The sequence below is a fragment of the Nannospalax galili genome, unplaced genomic scaffold, assembly GCF_000622305.1.
Source record: "Nannospalax galili isolate Female #2095 unplaced genomic scaffold, S.galili_v1.0 scaffold307, whole genome shotgun sequence".
NCBI lineage: Eukaryota > Metazoa > Chordata > Mammalia > Rodentia > Spalacidae > Nannospalax > Nannospalax galili.
In genome coordinates this window covers 6,228,954-6,240,255 of record NW_008359625.1, presented here as the reverse complement: position 1 = coordinate 6,240,255, position 11,302 = coordinate 6,228,954, and the positions used below count along the sequence as shown (strand labels likewise).

General features: G+C 48.0%; 2 protein-coding genes across 4 annotated transcripts in view; both read right to left on the bottom strand.

The window, feature by feature from the left end:
• Positions 1-1,299, bottom strand: part of Ndufb2 (NADH:ubiquinone oxidoreductase subunit B2) — an 11,534-nt gene extending 10,235 nt beyond the window's left edge. Inside the window, exon 1 of the mRNA XM_008823517.2 lies at positions 1,142-1,299. Within this exon, the coding sequence (XP_008821739.1) occupies positions 1,142-1,236 (95 nt within the window). The 5' untranslated portion in view covers positions 1,237-1,299. The remainder of the gene's footprint in view (positions 1-1,141) is intronic.
• Positions 1,300-5,258: 3,959 nt separating this feature from the next.
• Positions 5,259-11,302, bottom strand: part of Adck2 (aarF domain containing kinase 2) — an 18,376-nt gene continuing 12,332 nt past the window's right edge. For 2 of the 3 annotated variants that reach the window (XM_008823515.3, XM_008823514.3), the window contains 4 exons: positions 8,736-8,948; positions 7,112-7,240; positions 6,184-6,237; positions 5,259-5,669 (listed from right to left, as the gene is read on the bottom strand). In XM_008823515.3, the coding sequence (XP_008821737.1) occupies positions 5,529-5,669; positions 6,184-6,237; positions 7,112-7,240; positions 8,736-8,948 (537 nt within the window). In that variant the 3' untranslated portion in view covers positions 5,259-5,528. The remainder of the gene's footprint in view (positions 5,670-6,183; positions 6,238-7,111; positions 7,241-8,735; positions 8,949-11,302) is intronic. The other variant, XM_008823516.3, reaches the window with a different exon arrangement.

Genomic DNA, 11,302 nt, shown 5'->3' with positions numbered 1-11,302 from the left:
AAATGCACCTAACGGTAAAAGCAACAGACTTTCTACCTTCCTGCCTTCAGGTAAACAATGGCTGTGCATGGCTATCTGGGAAGATCTAATCCTCAAGGTGCTCCCAATCTGGCCCCCACTAGTCTCAAAGTCCATCTCCACCTCTGCCCGCCTGCTTATTTAAAATTAAAAAAAAAAAAAAAAGGCAAAAATGCACCTAACGGTAAAAGCAACAGACTTTCTACCTTCCTGCCTTCAGGTAAACAATGGCTGTGCATGGCTATCTGGGAAGATCTAATCCTCAAGGTGCTCCCAATCTGGCCCCCACTAGTCTCAAAGTCCATCTCCACCTCTGCCCGCCTGCTTGGTGCAGGGCTCGGGGCCTCCACTCGCTGGTTCCTTGGGAATTGTGCAGCCCCGGCTTCTAATTGATAGGTAAAAAATTGGCGGATAACGAGCGAATGGATGATGAGGCACCGAGGCACAGCTAAAACTCCATCAAAATAGACTTTATTAGCAAAGGAACACATGGGACAGATTCCCTTCCAGGCAGGGAAAATGTCTGCCCGGGTCTTTTAAAAGGGAGGCTTCTGCCTCCTGCAGAAGGCGGGAAGATGTTTTGTTGTTTTTTTTTTTAAAGTTGGGAGGGGGGAGTGAGAGAGCAGGACTGTTAAAACCTGTCCTCTTTGGAGCTCAAAGGGGAAGTCTGCTGTGTTGGCCAAACAGTGGAGAAAAGTCTTCTCTTGACTTCAAAGACCAAGGTGCTTATCAGCTAGGTGCCCTTTTCTCAGGAGCATGAGAAGTCCTTGGGATCCTGTTGGTGAGGAGGCAGGGCTATCTGAACCTTAACACTCTCACTCTTTCTCTGCTGCTTTTTAATTCTCATTTATTTCCATTCTAATATGTATTACCTCCTTTTCCCTGTTGACTTTAGATTTACTTTGCTCATCCCCCCCAACAAACCACCCCCCACCAAATCTGCCAAAGCAACTGTCTTTTCCCTAGGCCCTGCGCCTCGGCCTTGTGGACTACAAGACCCAGCATGCCTTGAGCGGCGGCGGGAGGGCACTCCACTTTCCCTGCTCCGGCCTCAAGGTGACAGCGTCCACGCACTGGCGCTTTCCACCGAGTGGGCCGAGGAGCGTCCCGCCCCGACACTCACTGACGGACTCCGTGTCCTGCCGCCCCCGCGCCACAGCTTCGGAACAGGCGGCCTCTGACGCGAGCGAAAGATGCCAACCGTGTCAGGGAAGACATGCTGACAGAGCTGGGACAAGCGACCCCACTCCGCCCCGCCCCACCGAGTCACTTCCCTGAGTCACGCCCCGTGACATCACCCGCACCGCCCTGGCCGACGGTGGGCCACTAGGGACACTAACGAGCCGTTCGCGCTAGCGGCGGGCGTCACCCAGATGTGGGGAAACTTTGAGGCTCCTGCCTAACGCGCGATCCGTGCAGGCGGCCGGGAGTCGGCTGGAGTAGTCTGGGGAGGAGGCTGGGCCAGCTGATGAAACTTCCAAAGCTAACGCTGACCATTCTTCTCTCTGCTTTGGCTGATGGAGAAGGTGCTTTCATACATGCACCTCCCACTGCCTGAGCCCATCTCGCGCAGAATCTTTTCTGAACCAAGCCATAAGTTTAGTCTTCGTTTCTGTATTCTCAAAATCTGATGACTAACCAAGCAGCTGTACTCAGCATTTTAATATGTTAGCATGGTGGACTCTCCACGCAGGGGAAGCTGTAGCACATGTGTAACATGGTCTCCTCCTCTGGGAGGAAGCATGAATAATGAAGCTCTTCAGATCTCTATCCTACAAGAAACAAAGGACCCACTTACCAATGCCAAAGTGATCCTCCAGCCTCAGCTTGCTTTCTCTCAATATTGCCTTCCATCCAAACCTGGGCAAGCTACAAGCTTCTAGGACACTCCTTCCACCCCCGAGTTCTTGAGGTCTCTCCCGTTTTTTCAGAACCTAGTTTTAATAGTGTTAGCCTACTAACCTCACACTTCAGAGATCTCATTTTGAAACAAGATACTTGCTAAGTTCCGTGGTGTTTCACACTCAAGAGTCACACGTATGGAAATGCCTGGTGGTTTTAAGTATCTTAAGTATTTAAAATTGAAGATACTTATTTTGATTTGTTGAGGCAGGGTGTGTAGCCCAGGCTGTCCTTGAACTTGCAGTTCTCCAGGGATTATACACACACACACACACACACACACACCCCTACCATGCCCAGCTAGGCAGCTAGGATACTTTTTTTTTTTTTTTTTTTGGTCTTTTCGAGACAGGGTCTCCCTGTAGCCCCAGCTGTCCTAGAACTATGTAGACCAGGCTGGCCTTGAACTCACAGAGATCCGCCAGCCTCTGCCTCCTGAGTCATGGGATTAAAGGCGTGCGTCACCACGCCCGGCTGATACTTATTTCTTAAATTGGCAAAATGCTTATGTTAGAGTACATCTATTACTGTTTTTCTCTTCTCTATACTTCCAACCTTGCATTATGCTGATGTTGATGTTTGTGACAGCTCCTGAGGCACAGAGGCCCTTGGTCCCTCAGATCCACCAAGCAAATTGTGAAGATATGACAGTCTCAGAAGCAAGGCCAAGGGTTAGGGTTACCAAGGCCAAGGCAGAGGACCCAGCTTTGTGACTCACAGAAACTTAAATATTGTGCCTCTAAGCCACAGAGTTTTGGAATAGTTTGTATACAGTGACAGTAAACTAAAGATGCCATCAACAGCTTGATTAAATTAATTGGTTTCGGGGCTGGAGGGATGGCTCAGTGGTTAAGAACACCAGCTATTCTTGCAGAAGACCCGGGTTCGAATCCCAGCACCCACATGGCAGCTAACACGTAACTCCAGTTCCAGGGGATCCGACAGCCTCTTCTGTCCTCCATGGGCATTGCACGACACGGGTACACTTACCTACACGCAGGCAAAACATGCATACACAAAATAAAAAGGTAAATCCCTTGATTTCAGGAAAAGGTAGGCTCAGAGAAGCATCTGCTCAATCTGTACTTTCTTTCCCCTAGACAGCAAGTGAATATGAACTTGGCAAAGAAGCTGTGTGATGGGCTAGAGAGATGGCTCAGTAGTTAGGAGCACTGGCTACTCTTGCAGATGACCTGGGTTCTAGTCCCAGCACCCACATGGCAGCTAACAACCATCCATAACTCCAGTTTCAGTTTCAGGGGAATCCAGTGTTCTCTTCTGACCTCCACAGGCACTGTACAACACGGGTGCACTTATATACCTTCAGGCAATACACTCATACACAAAAAATAAAAATAAATTTTTCAAGTTTCAAAATTTTCAAATAAATTTTCTTTCAAAGGAGGCTGTATAGCTGGCTGGTGTGCTCCTTTCAAGCATTAGTGGCTAACCAGAACACCCCTCAAGACTTGGGAAGTAAATAATACATTCACCCTTTTAAAAAATATTTTATTATTTTTATTTTATGTGTGTCAGTGTGTAAGTATGTGTAAGTGCACTCATGTTGTGCAATGCCTGCAGAGGTCAGAAGGCATTGGATCCCCTGGAACTGGACTTAAGACAGTACAGACCATGTGGGTGCTGGGAATCAAACCCAGATCCTCTGTTTAACCACTGAGCCATTTCTCCAGGCCCTGTTCACCCCTTTTAATAAACCTGCTACCAAGGGAATGTTTGTCCAGCTAAACTGTACTGGCTCCCTACAAGAGTCTGAGGAACTCAATCCTGAAGAGCAGGATAGAAGAATCCAGTCCTGCAGTTAGAAGCTGATCCCAGGCCCTCCCAGTCCATGTCAGCTGACCACATGCCACAATGGCTCCCAGAAGACAGTCTACAGGTGGAACCAGAGTAGGGGGGCCGGAAGTAGCCACCAACCCTTAGTTCACTTCAAGGATGTCAATGAAGACTTCAAATCCTTAGAAACTGGTTATATTTATATGTTGAGATTAACTGGGATGATGTTTATATTAACTACCTGTCGAGAATAACCAAAGTTAACTCTCACAAATGGACAGAGGCTGAACCCCTGCTATGTGGAAATTAAGCTGACCAGGAAGGCTCAAATGCAGGTAAATGTTAAGATAGGAAAGGAAAATTCTACTTCTGTCCCTAGTTGTTAACCATACCAGTCACTTTTGGTTTTAGTGATGCTAGGGCTGAAACCCAAAGCCTCACACATGCTATATAAGCCTCCACCACTGAGCTGTGCTAGCAGTCCCACTGTTTTAACCTGTAAATAATTCCGCAAGAAATTGGCAAATACTAAAAATTATCAAGAAGATAATTTGAAGCCCAGTGAAATTTTCCCCAATTACAAATTGTGTCTTGAAAATTGTGCTAGTTATCAGGCATGGTAGCACATGCCTTTAATCCCAGCACTCGGGAGGCAGAACTAAGGAAGATCTCTGTGAATTTCAGGCCAACCTGGTTTACATAGCCAGTTGCAGGCCAGCTGGGGCTACAGGGAAACCCCAACTCAAAAAACAAAAAAAACCCAGGTGCTAATAGTAATAACATCTGCATGAATTGTGTGGGAGGGGTATATGTCCTGTGGACTTTCAATGTTTTGTCAAAAGTATATATAATTTTCAAAAGAATTTGTAATGACATTTGTTATGACATTATATAACCTATATCAGAGTGTGGGAACCACCAGCAAGACCTACTTGACTGAGGAGGATAGGAGGTTTTAAAAAAAGGAAAACCACAGGCTAGTGAGATAGCTCAGCAGTAAAGGCACTTACTGCTAAGCCTGAAGACCTGAGTTCAATCCCCAGAACCCATATGGTATAAAGAGAAAGCCAACTCCTGCAAGCTATCCTCTGATACATGCTGTGACACACACACACACCACCCCAACACACAAAATAATAAATGTAATTTTTTTTTTTTTATCTTTTTGAGACAGGGTCTCCCTGCAGCCCCAGCTAGCCTGGAACTCACTACATAGACCAGGCTGGCCTTGAACTCACAGAGCTCCACCTGCCTCTGCCTTCAGAGCCTGGGATTGAAGGCATGCGCCACCACACCTGGCTGTTAGTAAATGTAATTTTAAAAGAAAGGGAAGGGGGAAAAAACAGCTGGAAAGATGGTTCAGTGATTAAAAGCACATGCTTCTCTTGTAGAGGACCCAAGTTCAGTTCCCAGCACCATGTCAGGCTGTTCAGAGCCTCTTGTAACTCCAAATCTAGGGGGATCTGAGGACCCCTTCTGGCCTCTGCAGGCACACACATACACATACACACACACACACACGCACGAAAAAAGATGAGAACAGGAAAACAAAACAGTAAGTACACATTTTGTCCTCCTGGGAATGACATTTTCCCTGAAACAGTGTGTCTGGCCCCAACCTCAACTTCAACAACCAAATGACCACTGAATGCCCTGCCCTCCCTCTACACCCCAAATAACCCACAGCTTTTTAAAGAGACCCTGAAGCCAGGTCACAAGGAAAGCAGCAGTGTGCCCTGCACTCATCCCAGCTTTAGATGTCCCAGCTGCCAAAAGACAGACCCTCAGGAGCAGCTTTCACACCCATTCCACTGTCAGAAGAAGGACATTGGTCCTTTGAGAAGAAAGGGTTTTGCTGCCTCCAGGATGTCCAGTTTGGGGTCCAGTGAGCGGCCGAGCCCCTCCAGCACCATGATGGCCAATATAATGGAGGCAAAGTTGCTCTCAAGCTTCACCTGGAACAGAAAGACAACAGTTCTTCCCAGACCGCATGATACAGCCGAGCATTCTAGGCAACCATGCCACTGGCCCTGCACCTCTCTTGTGCTGTCCATGGGATTTTACTATCTACCTGATGTTCTTTTTTTAGCTCATCATCTCCCACCACCCTCCCACAAGCCACAGCAGTCAGGACAGTGCACTAAGGCCTCTGATGGCACCAGGACAAGGGCACCTCCCTCATCTAAGCATCAGTATCACAAGTCAAGAGGGAAGGGCATGGAACGTCTGCACTAGGCCATCTCTATGGTTTTCAAAACATTTTTTTCTACATCTGAATGGCACAATACTTTGCATAGACTTGACAGATCCACAGATTATGTTCTGAAGGAACAAAGGGCCTGCTGGGCCTGAATCAGAAGATAAAACAGCACTCTCCATGAAAAGGGACTGTGAGGAAAAGGGGGTTTCACCACTCCATTGCTCTGTGTCCCATCCCACCGCTTCCAGAGACCTCTAACTGTACCTCACCTTATGGATCATCAGCAGTTTAAAGATGCTGGACAGGAGGCTGGAAACGTGAAGCTGGAAAAAAGGAGAGCCCAGTAGAATTTCAGAGAATTCCATAGTCATTTCTTTCCCTTCCAGGACCCTGTCCTTCCCTACTTTCTCACTCATCACACACACAAGCATGGGTGCATCTGAGGGTGGAAAACAGGCTTCCCAACATACAAGAGGAAGGACTTTGCCAGTAGAAGCCCCACTCCCATCTCGATTCTGTCACAAATGCCTTCAGTAGAAGCCTCAGCCCTGTCTGCACATCCTTCTCCCCATCCCTGGCTACACTTGGAGAGCTCCCACCTAAACAGACCAAAGGGTATAGCTCAGAGGCTTGCCTGGTATGCCGGGTGTGTGTGTGTGTGTTTGTGTGTGTGTGTTGTAACCACCTGAATAAAGCAGGGTGTTGCCTGGTATGCCGGGTGTGTGTGTGTGTGTGTGTGTGTGTGTTGTAACCACCTGAATAAAGCAGGGTGTGTGTGTGTGTTTTGTAACCACCTGAATAAAACAGATCAGCACTGCTGGTGGACGCTCTGTGTGTTGACCTAGTCCTGCTAACATATGCCATGAACCTGAGTAATACAGGCAAGTTATTAACCCACTGTAAGCACAACACAGCTCTGGGTCAAGCTAAACAAGGGACGTGGGTTTAGGGCACATCCTTGGCTTGGCCCTCATTCCACTCAGCTATCTGCACAGCAGGCATACCATGGGTAGAGCAGGGATTCTGCCACAGCAGCCACCTGGAAAACCCAAAGAGCCTGAGATTTCAATTGGCCTCTTGAGCTTTGTGGAGGATGTGGGGACAGAAAACGATATTTTACACCTACCCTAAAACTCCCACCCCCTTGTGAGCTCTGCCCAAGCACAAGGACAGGAAGCACCCTTGGTGCCTGCCCACCTTTTCCAGTGTGATGGTGTTTTTCCTGGCCTCAGCCACCAGCGTGCCCATCTCTAACTTGAATGCCTCCACATCTTTGCACTCATTGGCCCGGGCATGATGCAGGAAGAGCTCAGCCACTTTGTGGCCCTAGAAGTGACAGAAGAAAAAAGGAGCATGGTAGAGTGGAGCAGTATGCTCACACTCACCTCTCAGTCGTGCACCCTGGTTTTTCTGGCACCCTGCCTTGGGCCCCCATCCTTCTCAGCTGCTGCCCTCCACTAGGCCTGCTAGCTAGCTGAAGTCTTTTGAGGTCTCTGCTTAGCACAGTCAAGACAAGGATGTATGCGGCCTCGTTCTCCCTCCTGTACCACAAGGGGTACATGCCAGTTAGGGCAAGCCTGGAGTCTTGCTGCAAGTCTTGCTCACTACCTGGCCCAGCTGGAGTCATCAGGTCCTGCAGCCTGGGCTAGGGGAGCCAAGCTCTCCTGGTAAGCTCCCTTCCTGCTGAACAGAGTTGCCAACTGCCAGCTGCCCTGGTCCCTATGATCCAATCCACCTTTTCTCTGATCCCTAAGACCACTCTAGCCTAAGAGCTCCCATCATATCCTAGTGGTTACCTCAAATGCCTGTCACCTCCCACAGCATGGTCCCAAGAACTAAAGCTCTTTTGTCCTATGGCTGTAACCTGTCCACTCAAATCTTGACAGAGGAAGCCAGCCCAACCCACACTGCTCCCCAGTGTTTACTCAGGGGTACTTTCAAACTGGCTTCAGGCATAATTTTAGTTGACTTCCCTGAATTTTGCTTCTTTTGAAAAAAAAAAACAGCCCTTTTTCCCAGGGTTTGTCTGGCTGAGAATTCTCCACCAGGTGGCAAAAGGGTATCTTCCCAGTCATTCTTCCTGTGAGACTTCATCTGGATTCCAGCGAAGCTCTGCTCAACTGCCTGCTCTCTAATAACAGATGCTACCTGAAACCCCTCAGAGGGTGTGGGGGGTAACTACTCACACCAGAGTCCAACAGTTTTGCCCCATGAGGACACGTCCTCTGCACAATGGTTTCTTCTCACCCTCCACTCAGCAGTAAAGCATGCTGATGGAACACAACCTTTATTTGGTCAAAAAACTAGTGTGGGGCCAGTGAGCTGGCTCAGCAGGAAAAGGTGCTTACCATATATAAACCTGATGATCTGAGTTCGAGCCCTGAAAACCGTGAAGGGAGACTTACTTGCTTCCTGAAAGTTGTCGGATCTCCATATGCACGCTATGGCACATATATGCCTGTGCTCACACACACACATCACACAGTGATAATAAAGCTTAAAATGATTAAAAAGCTAGCTTCCTGTCACATCCCACCCCACTAATACGTTAGCTGACAGAGTAAGAGAAACTATGGGCCCAGAAATCTACAGGTCTATAATGCAAAAGGGAAGGAGGCCTTGCTAGGCAAGGGCACCAATGCTAAGCTGCTCAGCCAACTGGCCAGGCCTAGGCACACTCTCAGGGCACAAGTCTGCTCTGCTCCCCTGCAGCATTCTGACAAACATGGGCACTCACCACAGGCATGGGCTGAGGAGGCCTACATCTAAAACAGGTAGCTAGCTCCCCAGAGCCTAAAGGCCCAACCCCAGTGGGTCTCACCTGCCCCAACACCACAGCCAGAAAAACTGCCCGGAAATTCCTCAGGTCCGAGGCCTGCAGCTCTACCACAATGCCAGCATCCAACAGCACCAAGCAAAGGGGGCTCAGAGGACGTGTCATGTGCACCTCCAGGCTTGGAGAAAGTCCATTGGCACCCTGGACCAGGATGTTCCCCGGGTGAAGGTCTCCATGCACAAAGTTATCCACAAATATCTGAAAGAGATTGTACCACCCAGGACTGCATCAACCCTCCCACCCCAGAGTCCCTGAGTTACATGCAGGTTTCAGGGGACAGTGGGCTGCCCATGGCAATGACAAGGAAGAGGGCATTTCACAAGGCCCTCTGCTAGATGCTCTCAGCTAGAATCTGGGCAGGGACAAGCCAAGCCAAAGATCTACTTTGGTTTCTGTTTGTCTGGTTTGGATTTTAGGTTTTTGAGGCAGCATCTTATGTAGCCCAGGCTGGCCTGAGCACTTGATAGATCCTCCAGCCTCCACCTCTAGCTTTTACCTCTCAGGTGCTAGAATTATAAGCATGCACCACCACACTCAATTTAAGTTGAAGTTTTTAAGAGAAAAATTATTTTCAAAGTACAGAGCAGGGGGCTGGAGAGATGGCTCAGCTGTTAAGAGCACTGACTGCTCTCGCAGAAGGCCCGGGTTTGATTCCCAGCACCCACATGGCAGCTAACAACTGTCCATAATTCCTGTTCCAGGGGAATCTGAAGCCCTCTTCTGACCTCCTCGGCATTACACAACATGGGTGCACTCACATGCAGGCAATATACTTGGACACATAAAATAAAAATAAATAAAATATTAAAAGTACAGAGTAGAACAGACTACATTTCAAAAGACTTATTTTCACTTTATTATTGAGTCATTGAGATTTTAACTAAATGTAACTATTTATTTTTTCAAACATCCCCTAATAAGGACTGTGGTAGAGTACTTGCCTAGTATGTGCAAAACCCTGGGTTCAGTCCCCAGTGCCACCAAAACAACAAAAATATTCTATGTACATAAAATTCACAGAATTGACCAGGTGTGGTGGCACCTGCCTTTAATCCCAGCACTCAGGAGGCAGAGGCAGGTGGATCTCTGTGAGTTCAAGGCCAGCCTGGTCTACATAGTGAGTTCCAGGGCAGCTGGGGCTACAGAGAGATCCTGTCTCCAAAAGACCAAAACCAACCAACCAACCAACCAAACAAACAAACAAACAAAAATTCACCAAATTGAATCTCTTCATTCCATTTTTATTTGTGTGAGTACAGGAGTAAGGGTGCATGCCATGGCATGTGTGCATGTGGAGGTCAGAGGATGGGTTTCAGGACTCAGTTCTCTCCTTCTACAATGTGGATCCCGGGAATTAAACTCAGGTCATCAGGTCAGGCTTAGCAACTAATACCTTTACCCACTGGCCCATTTTACTGTCCCCACATCACTTTAAAAATGGTTCATATACCAGACATTTCCTGGAGCTAGAGATGTAGCTAAGTTGGCATAAGGCTTGCCTAACATGCATTAAGCTCTTGGTTCAATTACCAGCACCTCATAAAACCAGACATGATGGCACATGCCTGTAATCCCAGCACTCAGGAGGCAGAGACAGGTGGATCCCTATGAGATAAAAGCCAGGTCCACCTAGGGAGTTCCAGGCCAGCTGGGGCTACAGGGGGACTTTGTCTCAAAACAACAAACAGACAAGCAAAAATACAAAACAAAACAAAAAGCTGGCATTTCCTCCACTGCCCCAACCTGTACATATCTGTCAGAAACATTGACAATCACATGCCTACCCACTACAATGTGCAGTACACAGTTCTGAGAACAGCATGCAGAACTGGGCGGGGGGGGGGGTCCTGAGAAGAGATGGCTACTTTGACCCTAGTGAACAGGAAGGCATGTCCTGGGGGCTCTGGTAGATGGGAAGCCAGGCACTGCCCCCATTAGCAGGACCTCTAGGTGTCAGGGAGAGCAGCAGTACCCTTCCCTGCCTCAGACTGCAAAGAGAGAGCTAGGTGTTCCCACCCACCTTAGACCCTCCACCCATGCCTTCAACCTGTCTTCTGTTCCAATCTCCAGGAAGACCACATTCCAGTCTAGTAAGCTTCTTTCCTTTTTCCATATGAGCTAATGAGGTCTGATTATTACAGCTACTACCAATGGTGATGGCCATAATGACAGGGCTTAGACTCACTAGGTCCTGTTAGAAATATCAACTGGGGCTGGAGAGATAGCTCAGCGGTTAAGAGCACTAGCTGCTCTTGCAGAGGACCCAGGTTTGATCCCCAGCACCCACATGGCAACTCACAACCATCTATAACTCCAGTTAAAGGGGATCCAATGCCCTCTTCTGACTTCCACAGGCATTGCAAGTCATGTGTGCACTTAAATACATGCTGGCAAAACACTCATATACATTAAAAATTTTTTAAATACATATATATATATATTTTTTTTTAATGGGGCTTGAGAGATAGCTCAGCGGTTAAGAGCACTGATTGCTCTTGCAGAGGACCCAGGTTCAATTCCCAGCACCCACATGGTGGCTACAAACCATCCTT